This window comes from Primulina eburnea, chromosome 11 (assembly GCF_022965805.1).
Source record: "Primulina eburnea isolate SZY01 chromosome 11, ASM2296580v1, whole genome shotgun sequence".
In the NCBI taxonomy this organism is placed as follows: Eukaryota; Viridiplantae; Streptophyta; class Magnoliopsida; order Lamiales; family Gesneriaceae; genus Primulina; species Primulina eburnea.
Genome location: NC_133111.1, coordinates 35,608,829 through 35,620,030, shown reverse-complemented (window position 1 = coordinate 35,620,030; position 11,202 = coordinate 35,608,829). Strand labels below are relative to the sequence as shown.

The following is an 11,202-nucleotide window of genomic DNA, read 5'->3' as shown; positions in this document are numbered from 1 at the left end:
ATAAATTCCTCACAGTCAGCCTTACTCAAGTGATTCATCACCCAGAAACATATGTCTTGTATAGCACTGCACCCAGTCCGCTTCAAGTTTGTCCAGACGGGGTTCCCTCTCCAGAAACCTCTCACCATCGGGCAGGATATAATTGCATGGCTAGTGGAATCCTCTTGATTCATGCAAAGTGGGCACCACCCGGAGACTGGCACATGATGCCTCCTCAGATTTTGTTCGGCAGGGATGATGTTATGAAAAACCCTCCACCAAAAAACACGAATCTTCGGGGGAATAGACAAGGACCAAATAAATCTCCACCAGCTTTCCATAGTCGAGGCATCCGATTGGTGTTCAGGAGGGTTGTGAAGGCCAATCTCGATTCTATACCCGCTTTTCACATAATAGTGTCCTTTTGGTTCAAATTTCCAGTATCTCGTGTTTTCCTGGCCAAGTCGTGAGAGTGAAATTGTGAGGATCCCATTCGCTATGCAGCTTGGGCATGTATTGCTTATGATAGTTGTATTCCACTGGTGGTTATTAATCCAAGCACTTACACATGACCCTTCCGGTAAACTTATTCCATGTGATTCAAGAGTGGAGCTGATTGAGGGTATCCATTTTTCCCGCAAGATATCAATAGTAGACCCATCCCCAATTCTCCAAATTATACTATTTTTAATAGTATAATGGCTAGACTTTTTTTTTCAAGTAAATCTTTAATGCATGTAATTAATACAAAAGTAAAGCAATCTAAATAATAACATAAAAACTCACAACTCAAGTACTTCATGATGTTGAATCCTTCTATTAACAAAATACATCAGATACTACTCATGTTGCTCGATTCAAATCAAAGCTCTAGTCAAACTTGATCCAGCCAATTTAGACTCTTCCAGCCCTAGACTCATGATTTTTTTTTTTGTAGGACTACAAATTAGAAATTTTGCTTAAAATAAAGTATAAAATGCCGAGATGTTTCGGAAATATACTCATGGTGTCTGCTCTATCAAAGGAGCACTTTTCTTCTGTTAGTGACAGATTTTGACGCCTGAAAACACCCGGGAACATGAGAAATATTCATAGTGAAAAAAAACAATGCTTGAACATGCATCGGAGTACAAGTCCGTCGTTCAACGTTCAGTAGCCAAATAAGAGGAGGCACTCTACTTCCAGAGCTTCCTCAAGGACATGTTTTTGTCAGTTTCCTTCTTCATGACCTTCGCAACAGCCATTTCAAAGTCTTCTTGAGTAACATGAACCCTCCTCTCTCTCAGAGCAAACATACCAGCTTCTGTGCATACGGCCTGCCAATGTAACAGATTCTTAGGTAATGTTTGTTCATCTTTAAGGGTTAAAAATTCTGTCCTAAATGTAGTTGAAAATATAAATGTAGTTGAATATTTTCAACTCGTTTGTGCATTTCTAAATGTGATCACTATTTTATGTTAAAAAAATTTCGTTGCCACTACCACTGATTTTCTATTATCTTATATTCTAGCAAAACATACTATATTGTTCAGTTTCAAACTACTACATAGTGTCTAGAAAACTATATACCCCGGCACATCAATATCCGCAGGAGCAAGTGTATCATTCCTAAAACATAAGCAACATACTTTAAATTCCCCAATTCATTTCCCAAATATACATTTTCAGGAAACATGTCTACTAATACCACAAAGATGACCATACGTATCCTTACAGAACTTTTATCACAAAATACATACGAGAAGAAAGGACTTTCCGTACACGGAAAGGGTAACTTCTCATTATAAGTTTTAAAACAAGCATACGGGAGATCCATGAGAACTATAAGACCAAACAATACATTTAAGCCAATGCTTTAATCAAAGAAGCACACAGACGCCCAATTTCTCATCCATAGAAGCCAAAACATTAGAGAATATATTTATTGCAACATGGTGTATATTGTACACATGTTTCAGACTTCTTTTACTTGGTATAGCAAATACACGTCATATTCTAGTCGAGAAATACTAAGACGACACTAAGCCAAGAATTTGCAATTATACGACCCAATTGTGTAACAAAAAATAGCATGACCCAAGACTTCTATGTTGTTAGGGAAATTGAAGATAAAAACTATATTATAAGGAATTGATGACTTCAAGGGCATTGAATATATTAAGATTAATTTTCTAAAAATGTCGGCACACCTTGAGTTCTGCACCAGATGCGCCGTTCATTTTCTCAGCAATCTTCTTCAGATCAATTCCACGCATCATGTTCATTTTCCTCGAATGTATCTTCAATATGTCAAATCGGGACTGGAAAAGAAATCAAGTTAGCCGTGTGGAAGTCATATGGGATAGGCGGCAATGTACCAGAACTTAATTGTACCAATAAAAACAAAATAGCCAGTTGAAAGAAACCCGAAATGTACGGTATAAAGTATAAACAAAGTATATGATGTTAACCACTGACAACTGAACAGAAGATTTCTAGGAATAATTGCTGAATTCAAACAACATACATCCTCATTCGGATTTGGGAACTCTATTTTTCTATCAATTCTTCCAGGCCGAAGTAGAGCTTGGTCCAGAATGTCGATTCTATTAGTAGCCATCAGTACCTGCATAAATCAACCATAGATAAAATATCATTCACAACTCCTGTTATAATGTAGCTATATCAAATTCACAATAATTTTATAGAGTGTCAAAAAAGAAAAACAACAGCAGGAGGATAAGTATTCAACTGAAACACACTTGGACATACTTTTATCTTATTAGATGCTTCGAAACCATCAAGCTGGTTGAGTAGCTCCAGCATAGTCCTCTGAACTTCACTATCCCCATTGCCGCTTCCAGATTCCATGCGAGCAGATCCTATGCTATCAATTTCATCCATGAAGATAATAGATGGAGCATGCTCTCTGTCAAAAATTAAAATAACTAGGGATATGTTAGAGGAAAAATTCATAAATATTGTCTATGTATCCACTATATCAATGAAAAACGTAGACATTGTTGACTTCTTAAGGAAATTAAGAAGAATGTTAGCAGATTAATCATATACAAATGATGCTCTCCATGTTGAACAAACCTGGCCATCACAAAAAGCTCTCTCACCATCCTAGAGCCTTCTCCAATATACTTTTGTACTAATTCTGAGCCTGAGACTCGGATAAAAGTGCAGTCGGTATGATGAGCCACTGCCCTTGCCAGAAGCGTTTTACCAGTGCCAGGAGGTCCATATAGCAAGACTCCCTTGAGCAAATGAAGGAGATAAAAAGATTAATAAATGCTTAAAACTTTTGCAAGAACTGTAAACCAATTGCTAATGGTACCTTAGGCTGAGCAATTCCCAGACTCTCAAACAATTCAGGATGTTTGATAGGGAGTTCAATCACCTATACAAATAAAAGAGGAAGGGGATGAAAACAACTTAAATAATCAGATGCAACATCACCTTAAGCAATAGTTCTCAACTGCAGAAATTACTAAGAGTACCAGCTCTCACTTGAAAAGACCTTATTTCAGCCTTGGGAATGTGAGTAAACATACTCGGTTTGATTCTACCTTTTGAGTTTAGATAAATACTAAAAGAATTAACAAACAAAAATGCAAAGATGAGAATCTTGCTTCCTTCAAACACAAATAAGGTTTTGCATATGCTACAAGTAACCATCAAGCTTCAACCTCTCACCCAAACCAAAATTTTATTTTCATTCCTATTAAAGGAATGATCAACCATGAAGTACTTCCTCCAGAATGAATAAAAACTAAGATGATAAACAAACTTATCAAAATATTCTTAATGCGTATCGATCATTTACACTTCACTTTAAAAAGGTTTCCTGATTGTATTCTATGGACCAACAAAATCAATTTCTAAAAAAGAAAAAAAATAGAAAAACAGTGAAATGTCAATAGAAATAAAGTGGTCGAAATCAAATATTGGACTCATGTGCCTCCTAAAAAAGAGAGAAACACTTAAAAATAACTCGAATCAAAACATAAAAATGCAATTCCTCAATCAGAAGTTTAGAAAGAGAATTATTTTACTGACAATAACATATCTGTAACATGATACTTTCAATATAAATCAACAGAAAAAAGAGAATTTGAAGAAAACCTCCTTTATCTCTTTAATTTGCTGGTCAAGACCACCAATCATGTCATAAGTGGAGTCCGGAACTTTCTCTACTTTCATGAGGTTCACCAATGGATCAACTTTACTTGGAAGAATCAAGTGGAGCACATAGCTATCATTTCGTAAAGCAACCCTTGTTGACGGTGTGATCTTAGTGATATCAATGTTCTTGTCAATGTCAACAACATACTTCCCCTCAGGATGGACCTGAGAAAAAAAAACCAAAAGCGTCAATTATTAATGTAAATCTGGCAGAATTAAAAGTAAAATCATCTTCACAAATTTATAATATAACTGTGACGTAGCATAAACCCGGGGTTAAGACAAAAATTCTATAACTTTGAAACAAAGCTAGATGGTCCTCTTTCTACCCTCGCTAAAGTATAAAAATAACTGCTTATCCTCTTTCAATTTCATTTATGTTTCTGTCAGATTTCAATGGCCACTTTCCCAACCTGAAGACCTGAGTATGTATTAACGATTACATTTTGTGAACTGATTTGTCGACTTCAAGTCACTCAGCGAGAGAGAAATATTGGAAGGATTATGTTAAAATAAATTGTAACGCCCCAGATTCGACGACTGTCCTCACTGTATCAAGACGGATCTTTCCAACGTGCTTATGTCCTCACTCACACGCACCCTAGGAAACTTTCCAGGAGGTCACCCATCCCAAAATTACCCCAAGTCAAGCACGCTTAACTTTGGAGTTCTTATGTGATGAGCTACCGAAAAGAAGATGCACCTCATGATATGATTAGTACAAATCAATTGGACATTGGATAAAATTAGAATCGGGGAACATAAGATCGGAAAGAGTGAAAGCTACTGCAAAGCCCCAACCCATGATTTATAGAATGCAGTTAACAGACAAAAAACCACAAACCTTGACAAGAACCTTTGATTTCCCCATGACTTTGACCACTTCACCAACATAAGATCCAGGTTCTTGAAGGAGCTGCAACTCTTCCTTTAGTGATCTCACTAAACACAAAAGATGTTTTTATTTAGAATATCTTCAGCACCACAAATTATCCATGACATACTTTTTGTGCGTAAACAATTGTTTTCTCCAATAATCTTGAGTCACCTTTGCCATGCTAATTTAAATTGATTCCACTCCTTCAATCCCCATTAATCAAGACATAAGAGAAATAGGGTACCATGCTACCAATTCGCAAGTATAAGTATATTGTTTCCTCAAAAAGTTGACACATACAGGCAAAAAGTAATGCAGAAACGGCTTCTGTCAACAGATGGTGAATCTCACCATATAACATCGAGGACCTATACCAGTACTTCTTGAATTAATGAGTTATAGCATCATGCTAAAATCTCCCTATCGTTCCATGCGACACCAACAACCTGACTTCAAAATTCCAATTTTCTACAAACTACTACTGCATCAAACACTCGCCCACATTCTCATATAAAACATCCGTAGCCAAAGAAACTCTACACATTCATCTGGAATCAATTTTACTATTATAACTTTAAGTATCATAATAATGAAATTATACCGTAAATTCAATCAATCCCATAAAGTAAAATAAAGGTATAAGAAAATCCTAGGTCTGAGACAGAAATGATACGAAATAACAAATCCTCGTTAAATTCACAAAAGAAGACCTCGGGCATTAAGGTCGTTGCGCTGCGCTTCGAGACGCTGGAGATCGTGGTCTTTCTGACGAACCAGAAGCTGCATATCCTGTATACGTTGCTGATAGTATTGCCGGAGCCCCTCACCGCCGCCAGACACTGTACCAGCTTGCTGGTGATGCTGCTTCGATTTCTCCGCCGTTCGAGTCTCTATCGCCGCCGTCGCCATTCTCTATGATCAAAGAGTAGATGCAGATTCTTTACGCAACGATATTTTCTCTCTCGGACCGTCACCGCTTATGGTGTGTTTTCCGTCATTAAAATTTAAGTAAATTAATTACTTTTTAAATTAATATTTTTTCTTGGACTGGCTCCCATTTCGAGCCATGAGTATGCTCGAGTAGCTTAATATATTTATATTTATTATATTATGTTTAAAAATCATTTTAAAAAAAAATTTGAAATCGAGTTTTTCAAGTTCGACCTCAATTATCGAATTGAGCTTGAAAATTATTACTTGAGTCGAGTTCAAATTCGAGTGGTTAAAATTTTTTTAGTCAACTTCAACTAATATGTTATTCCAGTTCAACTCAGATCGAGTACACTAAACCCATTATAATAAATTAAACATTCTAATAAATTAATAAGATAATACCTTTTTAAAATAGTTTTATATAAAATTATAATTTATCATAAATTAATAATTTTTTAAATTACAAATATTATCATAACAATTTAATAAATAAGATTTTATTGTTTTTGTTTTTTCTAAAACTTGTAACTAAAATGATTGAAAAGAAAGAAGAAATATAAATATATTGTTGTTTTTGTTTATATAATTAATTTTATTTCTTTAGTCAAATATAATAAATATATTTAATTATTAAAAATAATTAATATCAACACTTATTTTATAAATATATATATATCATGAATTTTTTAGATATATTAATTCAAAGAATACGGAGTAGGTCTCCTGTGAGACGGTATCACGAATTTTTATCTGTGAGACGGGTCAACCCTACCGATATTCACAATAAGAAGTAATACTCTTAGCATAAAAAGTAATATTTTTTCATGGATCACCCAAATAAAAAATCCGTCTCACAAAATACGACCCATAAAACCGTCTCATACAAGTTTTTGCTAAGAATATGACACCAGTGAAACAAAACGAAAATGTAATTAAATTTCTGTTATTTGAAAAAAAAAATTATTAAAAATAATAAATTAGTCCGATTAAGTAATTACTCTCTAAATTAATAAAAATTAATGGTTTCAATACTATATTAATAAATAAGCGTCATATTAAAATAAGAAGGATGAAAAAAAAACAACGATAAATTTATTTATATATTTTTATTATGAAATATTGGTGTCCGATTTCATTTTTCCTAAAAAAATTGGTAATAAATTTTTCGAGGAGGTCACAATTTGATAGTTTATTTATGATTTTCAACTTTCATTATAACGAATTTTCTTGATTTACTGAAATGTTAAATATAATCATAATAAATCCATAAACAAAGGTGGAGCAAGAAAATTTTCAGTATATAAACTACGGCATGCCGCCGTCGCTTGTTGCGCGTAGCCCTATTAATGCCGATGGAGTTTCTGTAATTTCTTGATTTTTTTTCTCATTATTCTAGCAATTTAATTAGTGATTTGAATCTGTTTTAGGGTTTGGAGGTGACGATCTGTGGAGAATTGCTAGCGATCGTACTCACCCGGAGATTGGGGTTCCCCACTGCCGCCAATATACCTTAGATACTAGATATATGTCGGAGGTGTAGAATTTTATTGCTTTTACCTACTCATTCTTGTGTTCATACCGGAAAGGGTAAAAGTTTTATTGTCTTTTTGAGAAATCAAATCAAGACTATTTTTTTTGCGGGCAATTGGTCGATTTTTTTGTGTCAATTGTCCAATTCTAAGAATTATGTTGGTTCCCTGAAATTGGGATTGGGGATTTAGGTTTTCTCTGCTGTGGAGAGAAAAAAAGGTTTTTTTTGGAGGGTTGTTTACTGAGCTGGTGAATAATGGATAAGAAGAAGGTTGTGGCTCCACTGGTTTGCCACGGTCATTCTCGGCCCGTGGTCGATGTGTTCTATAGCCCAGTCACACCTGATGGTTTCTTCCTTGTCAGTGCTAGCAAGGGTAAGCTGAAATCATCATTCTTTTTTGGCTTAATGTGACCTATAATTATGGTTTAAGTCTTAAAGTGTCCGAGGTCGGTTCCACAACATGTTCGAGCTTCAAATAAGTAATACAATGGGTTTGAGCTCTCCTCTCGGTCCTCCTGGGTTTACGATCTAGATTGGTGATTTCATTAAGAGTCCATGCAGCGAAAGGGCTTATGTTTCATGGCATTTCTATTTACATTTTGGTTTGTTATTTGTTCTTTAATAGGAATAGAAAATGGGGCTATTGTCGTTAAACTTAGAAATTGTTACAGCATTTCCCTTTGCTCCTGTTGCTTCTGTTTCTGGTTTAAGACTTGTAATTCACGAACCATTATTTTATCGATGGATTTGATTATTGTAGAGCGCTATCCCGACATTTGTAACTATGACCTAAGTGATCACATTTTGTAATGGATCAATCCCTTGTATTATATTTCACAACTTGAGTGTTGAGTCCACCCTCCGCTTTTATGCGTGAGAAGAGGATTTGGCATTTTTAGGATCGAGTTAACTAGATATCATGCATTGTCTGGTTGGAATTGATGCAGTTGAAATAATGCTTGCATAAAAAATCACCTCTAGATATTTTTGGTTCATTTCAATGTGAATATGAAGTGTGCAAGGATGGTATTTGACATACTATAATGTTAATGTCTGCTTCTTCTCAGATGCCACTCCCATGTTGAGAAACGGGGAGACTGGAGATTGGATTGGAACTTTTCAAGGTCATAAAGGTGCAGTGTGGAGTTGTTGCTTGGATAAACATGCTCTACGGGCTGCCTCAGCATCGGCTGATTTTTCTGCGTACGTGGTGAACCCACTCGTCCTTATAGGCAAATATACAAACATTGATCAGGAAATTTTCTGTTGTCGAAGAATCATATATTGCATTAATTTGCTGCATCTTTGTTGAGTTGTTTAATCTTGTAAACTGAACATATCAAGTAGAAGCTTATCCAAAATGTTAGCTTTGTTGGGTCGTGGATGAACTCTGTCTTTATATTTTTGTACCGATTGCTTGCAGGAAACTGTGGGATGCATTAACTGGTGATGAATTGCATTCATTTGAACACAAACACATAGTGCGTTCATGTGCCTTCTCAGAGGTACACCAAATATATTAACCTAACATCATGTGGATATTTTTAATATTTATTCATATCCGTCTAAGGAATTTGGTGCAAAATCTGTCCCATTTGTCTACTGGCTTGATTGCTGCTCTGTTTGTAGCGAATTTGTTTGATGCAGCTCAAAGTGTGATATATGGATGTCACCAATGTAGAATTTCAAATTGCAGGATACCCACTTTCTGCTAACTGGAGGAATGGAAAAAGCTCTTCGTATATTTGATTTAAATCGGCCTGATGCACCGCCAAGGGAAATTGAGAAGTCTCCTGGTTCTGTCCGTGCGGTTACTTGGCTTCATAGTGATCAATCGATCTTAAGTTCCTGTACCGATGTTGGAGGGGTGAGGTGTGTAGACATCCCCTTATTTTTTTTATCATTCTATTCACAGTAAGCTTTTCGTTGTGTCTGAATTTGTCTCCGGTACAACTCCATTGAAGTCTTCCATTTTGACATATCCATTTGACCTAGTTGTTATCTTCTTATTGTCCCCAGGTTATGGGATGTGAGAACTGGTACTATTGTTCGAACACTTGAGACCAAGTCCTCGGTAACTAGTGCTGAAGTGAGCCAAGATGGCCGCTATATAACAACTGCCGATGGGTCAACAGTCAAGTTTTGGGATGCAAATCAGTGCGTCAATATATCTAATCATCAAATAGATGAAGAATGCTATTTCTCAGTGTTTTTGTTAACAATGGTCTGCATTTTTCCTTTATCAGCTATGGATTAGTAAAGAGTTACGACATGCCCTGCATTGTGGAATCTGCTTCATTGGAGCCGCGGTATGGTAATAAATTCATTGCTGGCGGAGAAGACATGTGGATTCATGTTTTTGATTTTCACACGGGAGCAGAAGTTGGTAAGTTCTGTACTTAATCGTTATCAACGCTTTCAATGAAAACGAGAGTGCATTTGGAAATGCATATTTGATGTTCTAAAATTATATTCTTTAGGGATGTGCCGCTTTTCATGTAGTAATTAATTATTATAACAATATGGCATCAAGATATCCACCTGTCATATTAATCCCTCAATGTCCATTGATATACACATCACAATCGACACAAAACATTGCATTGATTGTTTCATGTTTTTACTTTTAAATATGTTGATCATGTGCAGGATGCAACAAGGGGCACCATGGTCCAGTCCACTGTGTGCGGTTCTCTCCGGGAGGTGAATCTTATGCTTCAGGATCCGAAGACGGGACTATTAGAATATGGCAGATGAGCCCTCTAGCGGAACTAGAGACTCTGGCTGTAGATGGACCAGCCGATGAGGTTATTCACCAGTTTCAGAATGTGCACATTGCTGGAGACGAGACTACAGAGACAGGTGGAAAGGCGATACAAGCTAACTAGTTTGTGTTGCGTGTGAGTGTGTGTTGTTTGTATGTCTCTTGCTTTGGTGGTTTGCCTGATTGCAAGGGTGGATTTAGGTGTTCGTATCTTAACATTTTAAAAATATAAATTAGCCCTTTGTGTTTTGAAAGCTTTTTCACCATCTTTTCGTTTTTTCTCTTAATAATAAAGAAAGAAATCGTGCCAAATATGACGAGATACGTGCCAGAGCATGTTGCAATTCTGAAGTCTAAACCAGATATGTTATTCTATTAAATCACTGTAATAAACACACGATACTATATATTTCCAATCGAAATTTTATAACATTATTTGAAAAATATATTACAAACGACAATAATCGACCTTTTCCTACAACAAGAGGAAGTCTTGGATAAAATATAGTTCCATTTTAGAGCGTTCAAATGAGTTGTTCAAACTGAGATCGAGCTTTAGTTCTAATGGTCTCATTTTATTTTCTCATTGTAATGACTCAGGTTCGATTATTGTCATTGGTCAAAAAAAAAAAAGAGTTGTCCCAACTATCATGAATATGAAAGCAAAGCTAAAATATTATGAATGTATACAATAATAAATAATCAAATATCATTATCAAATAAATCATATGAGATTTCAGTGTCAACAATTATATTTTGAATAGAAAAACCATATAATTCAAACAATATAAATAACATAAAACTTAATTATAAATTATAAAAAATAAAAATTTTAAATGTTGAAAACACATGAAACACGAGTCGCAAATTCCCAAATGCATAGTCTAAAAGTATCTTAATGAAACAATTCATAAAATTTTAACGAAAGATTAAATAAATTATTTTGAA

At 35.3% G+C, this 11,202-nt stretch overlaps 2 protein-coding genes across 3 annotated transcripts; one reads left to right on the top strand and one right to left on the bottom strand.

The window, feature by feature from the left end:
* Nucleotides 1-756: 756 nt before the first annotated feature.
* LOC140805289 (26S proteasome regulatory subunit 8 homolog A) lies at nucleotides 757-6,051 on the bottom strand. Its single transcript, XM_073161545.1, has 9 exons — nucleotides 5,737-6,051; nucleotides 4,994-5,091; nucleotides 4,090-4,314; nucleotides 3,302-3,364; nucleotides 3,058-3,221; nucleotides 2,731-2,887; nucleotides 2,486-2,584; nucleotides 2,169-2,279; nucleotides 757-1,295 (listed from the first exon to the last, which is right to left on the bottom strand). The coding sequence occupies exons 1-9, from the start codon at nucleotides 5,933-5,935 to the stop codon at nucleotides 1,155-1,157; spliced, it is 1,257 nt and encodes a 418-aa protein (XP_073017646.1). The 5' UTR covers nucleotides 5,936-6,051; the 3' UTR covers nucleotides 757-1,154.
* Nucleotides 6,052-7,213: 1,162 nt separating this feature from the next.
* LOC140805288 (uncharacterized) lies at nucleotides 7,214-10,513 on the top strand. 2 transcript variants are annotated; one of them, XM_073161544.1, is made up of 8 exons: nucleotides 7,214-7,493; nucleotides 7,681-7,863; nucleotides 8,558-8,693; nucleotides 8,914-8,995; nucleotides 9,187-9,362; nucleotides 9,510-9,647; nucleotides 9,737-9,876; nucleotides 10,140-10,513. In XM_073161544.1, exons 2-8 carry the CDS (start codon nucleotides 7,746-7,748, stop codon nucleotides 10,376-10,378), a joined length of 1,029 nt encoding a protein of 342 aa, XP_073017645.1. In that variant the 5' UTR covers nucleotides 7,214-7,493; nucleotides 7,681-7,745; the 3' UTR covers nucleotides 10,379-10,513. The 2 variants fall into 2 exon arrangements, with proteins under 2 accessions (XP_073017645.1, XP_073017644.1); XM_073161543.1 differs by having other exon boundaries at nucleotides 7,214-7,546.
* Nucleotides 10,514-11,202: the final 689 nt, after the last annotated feature.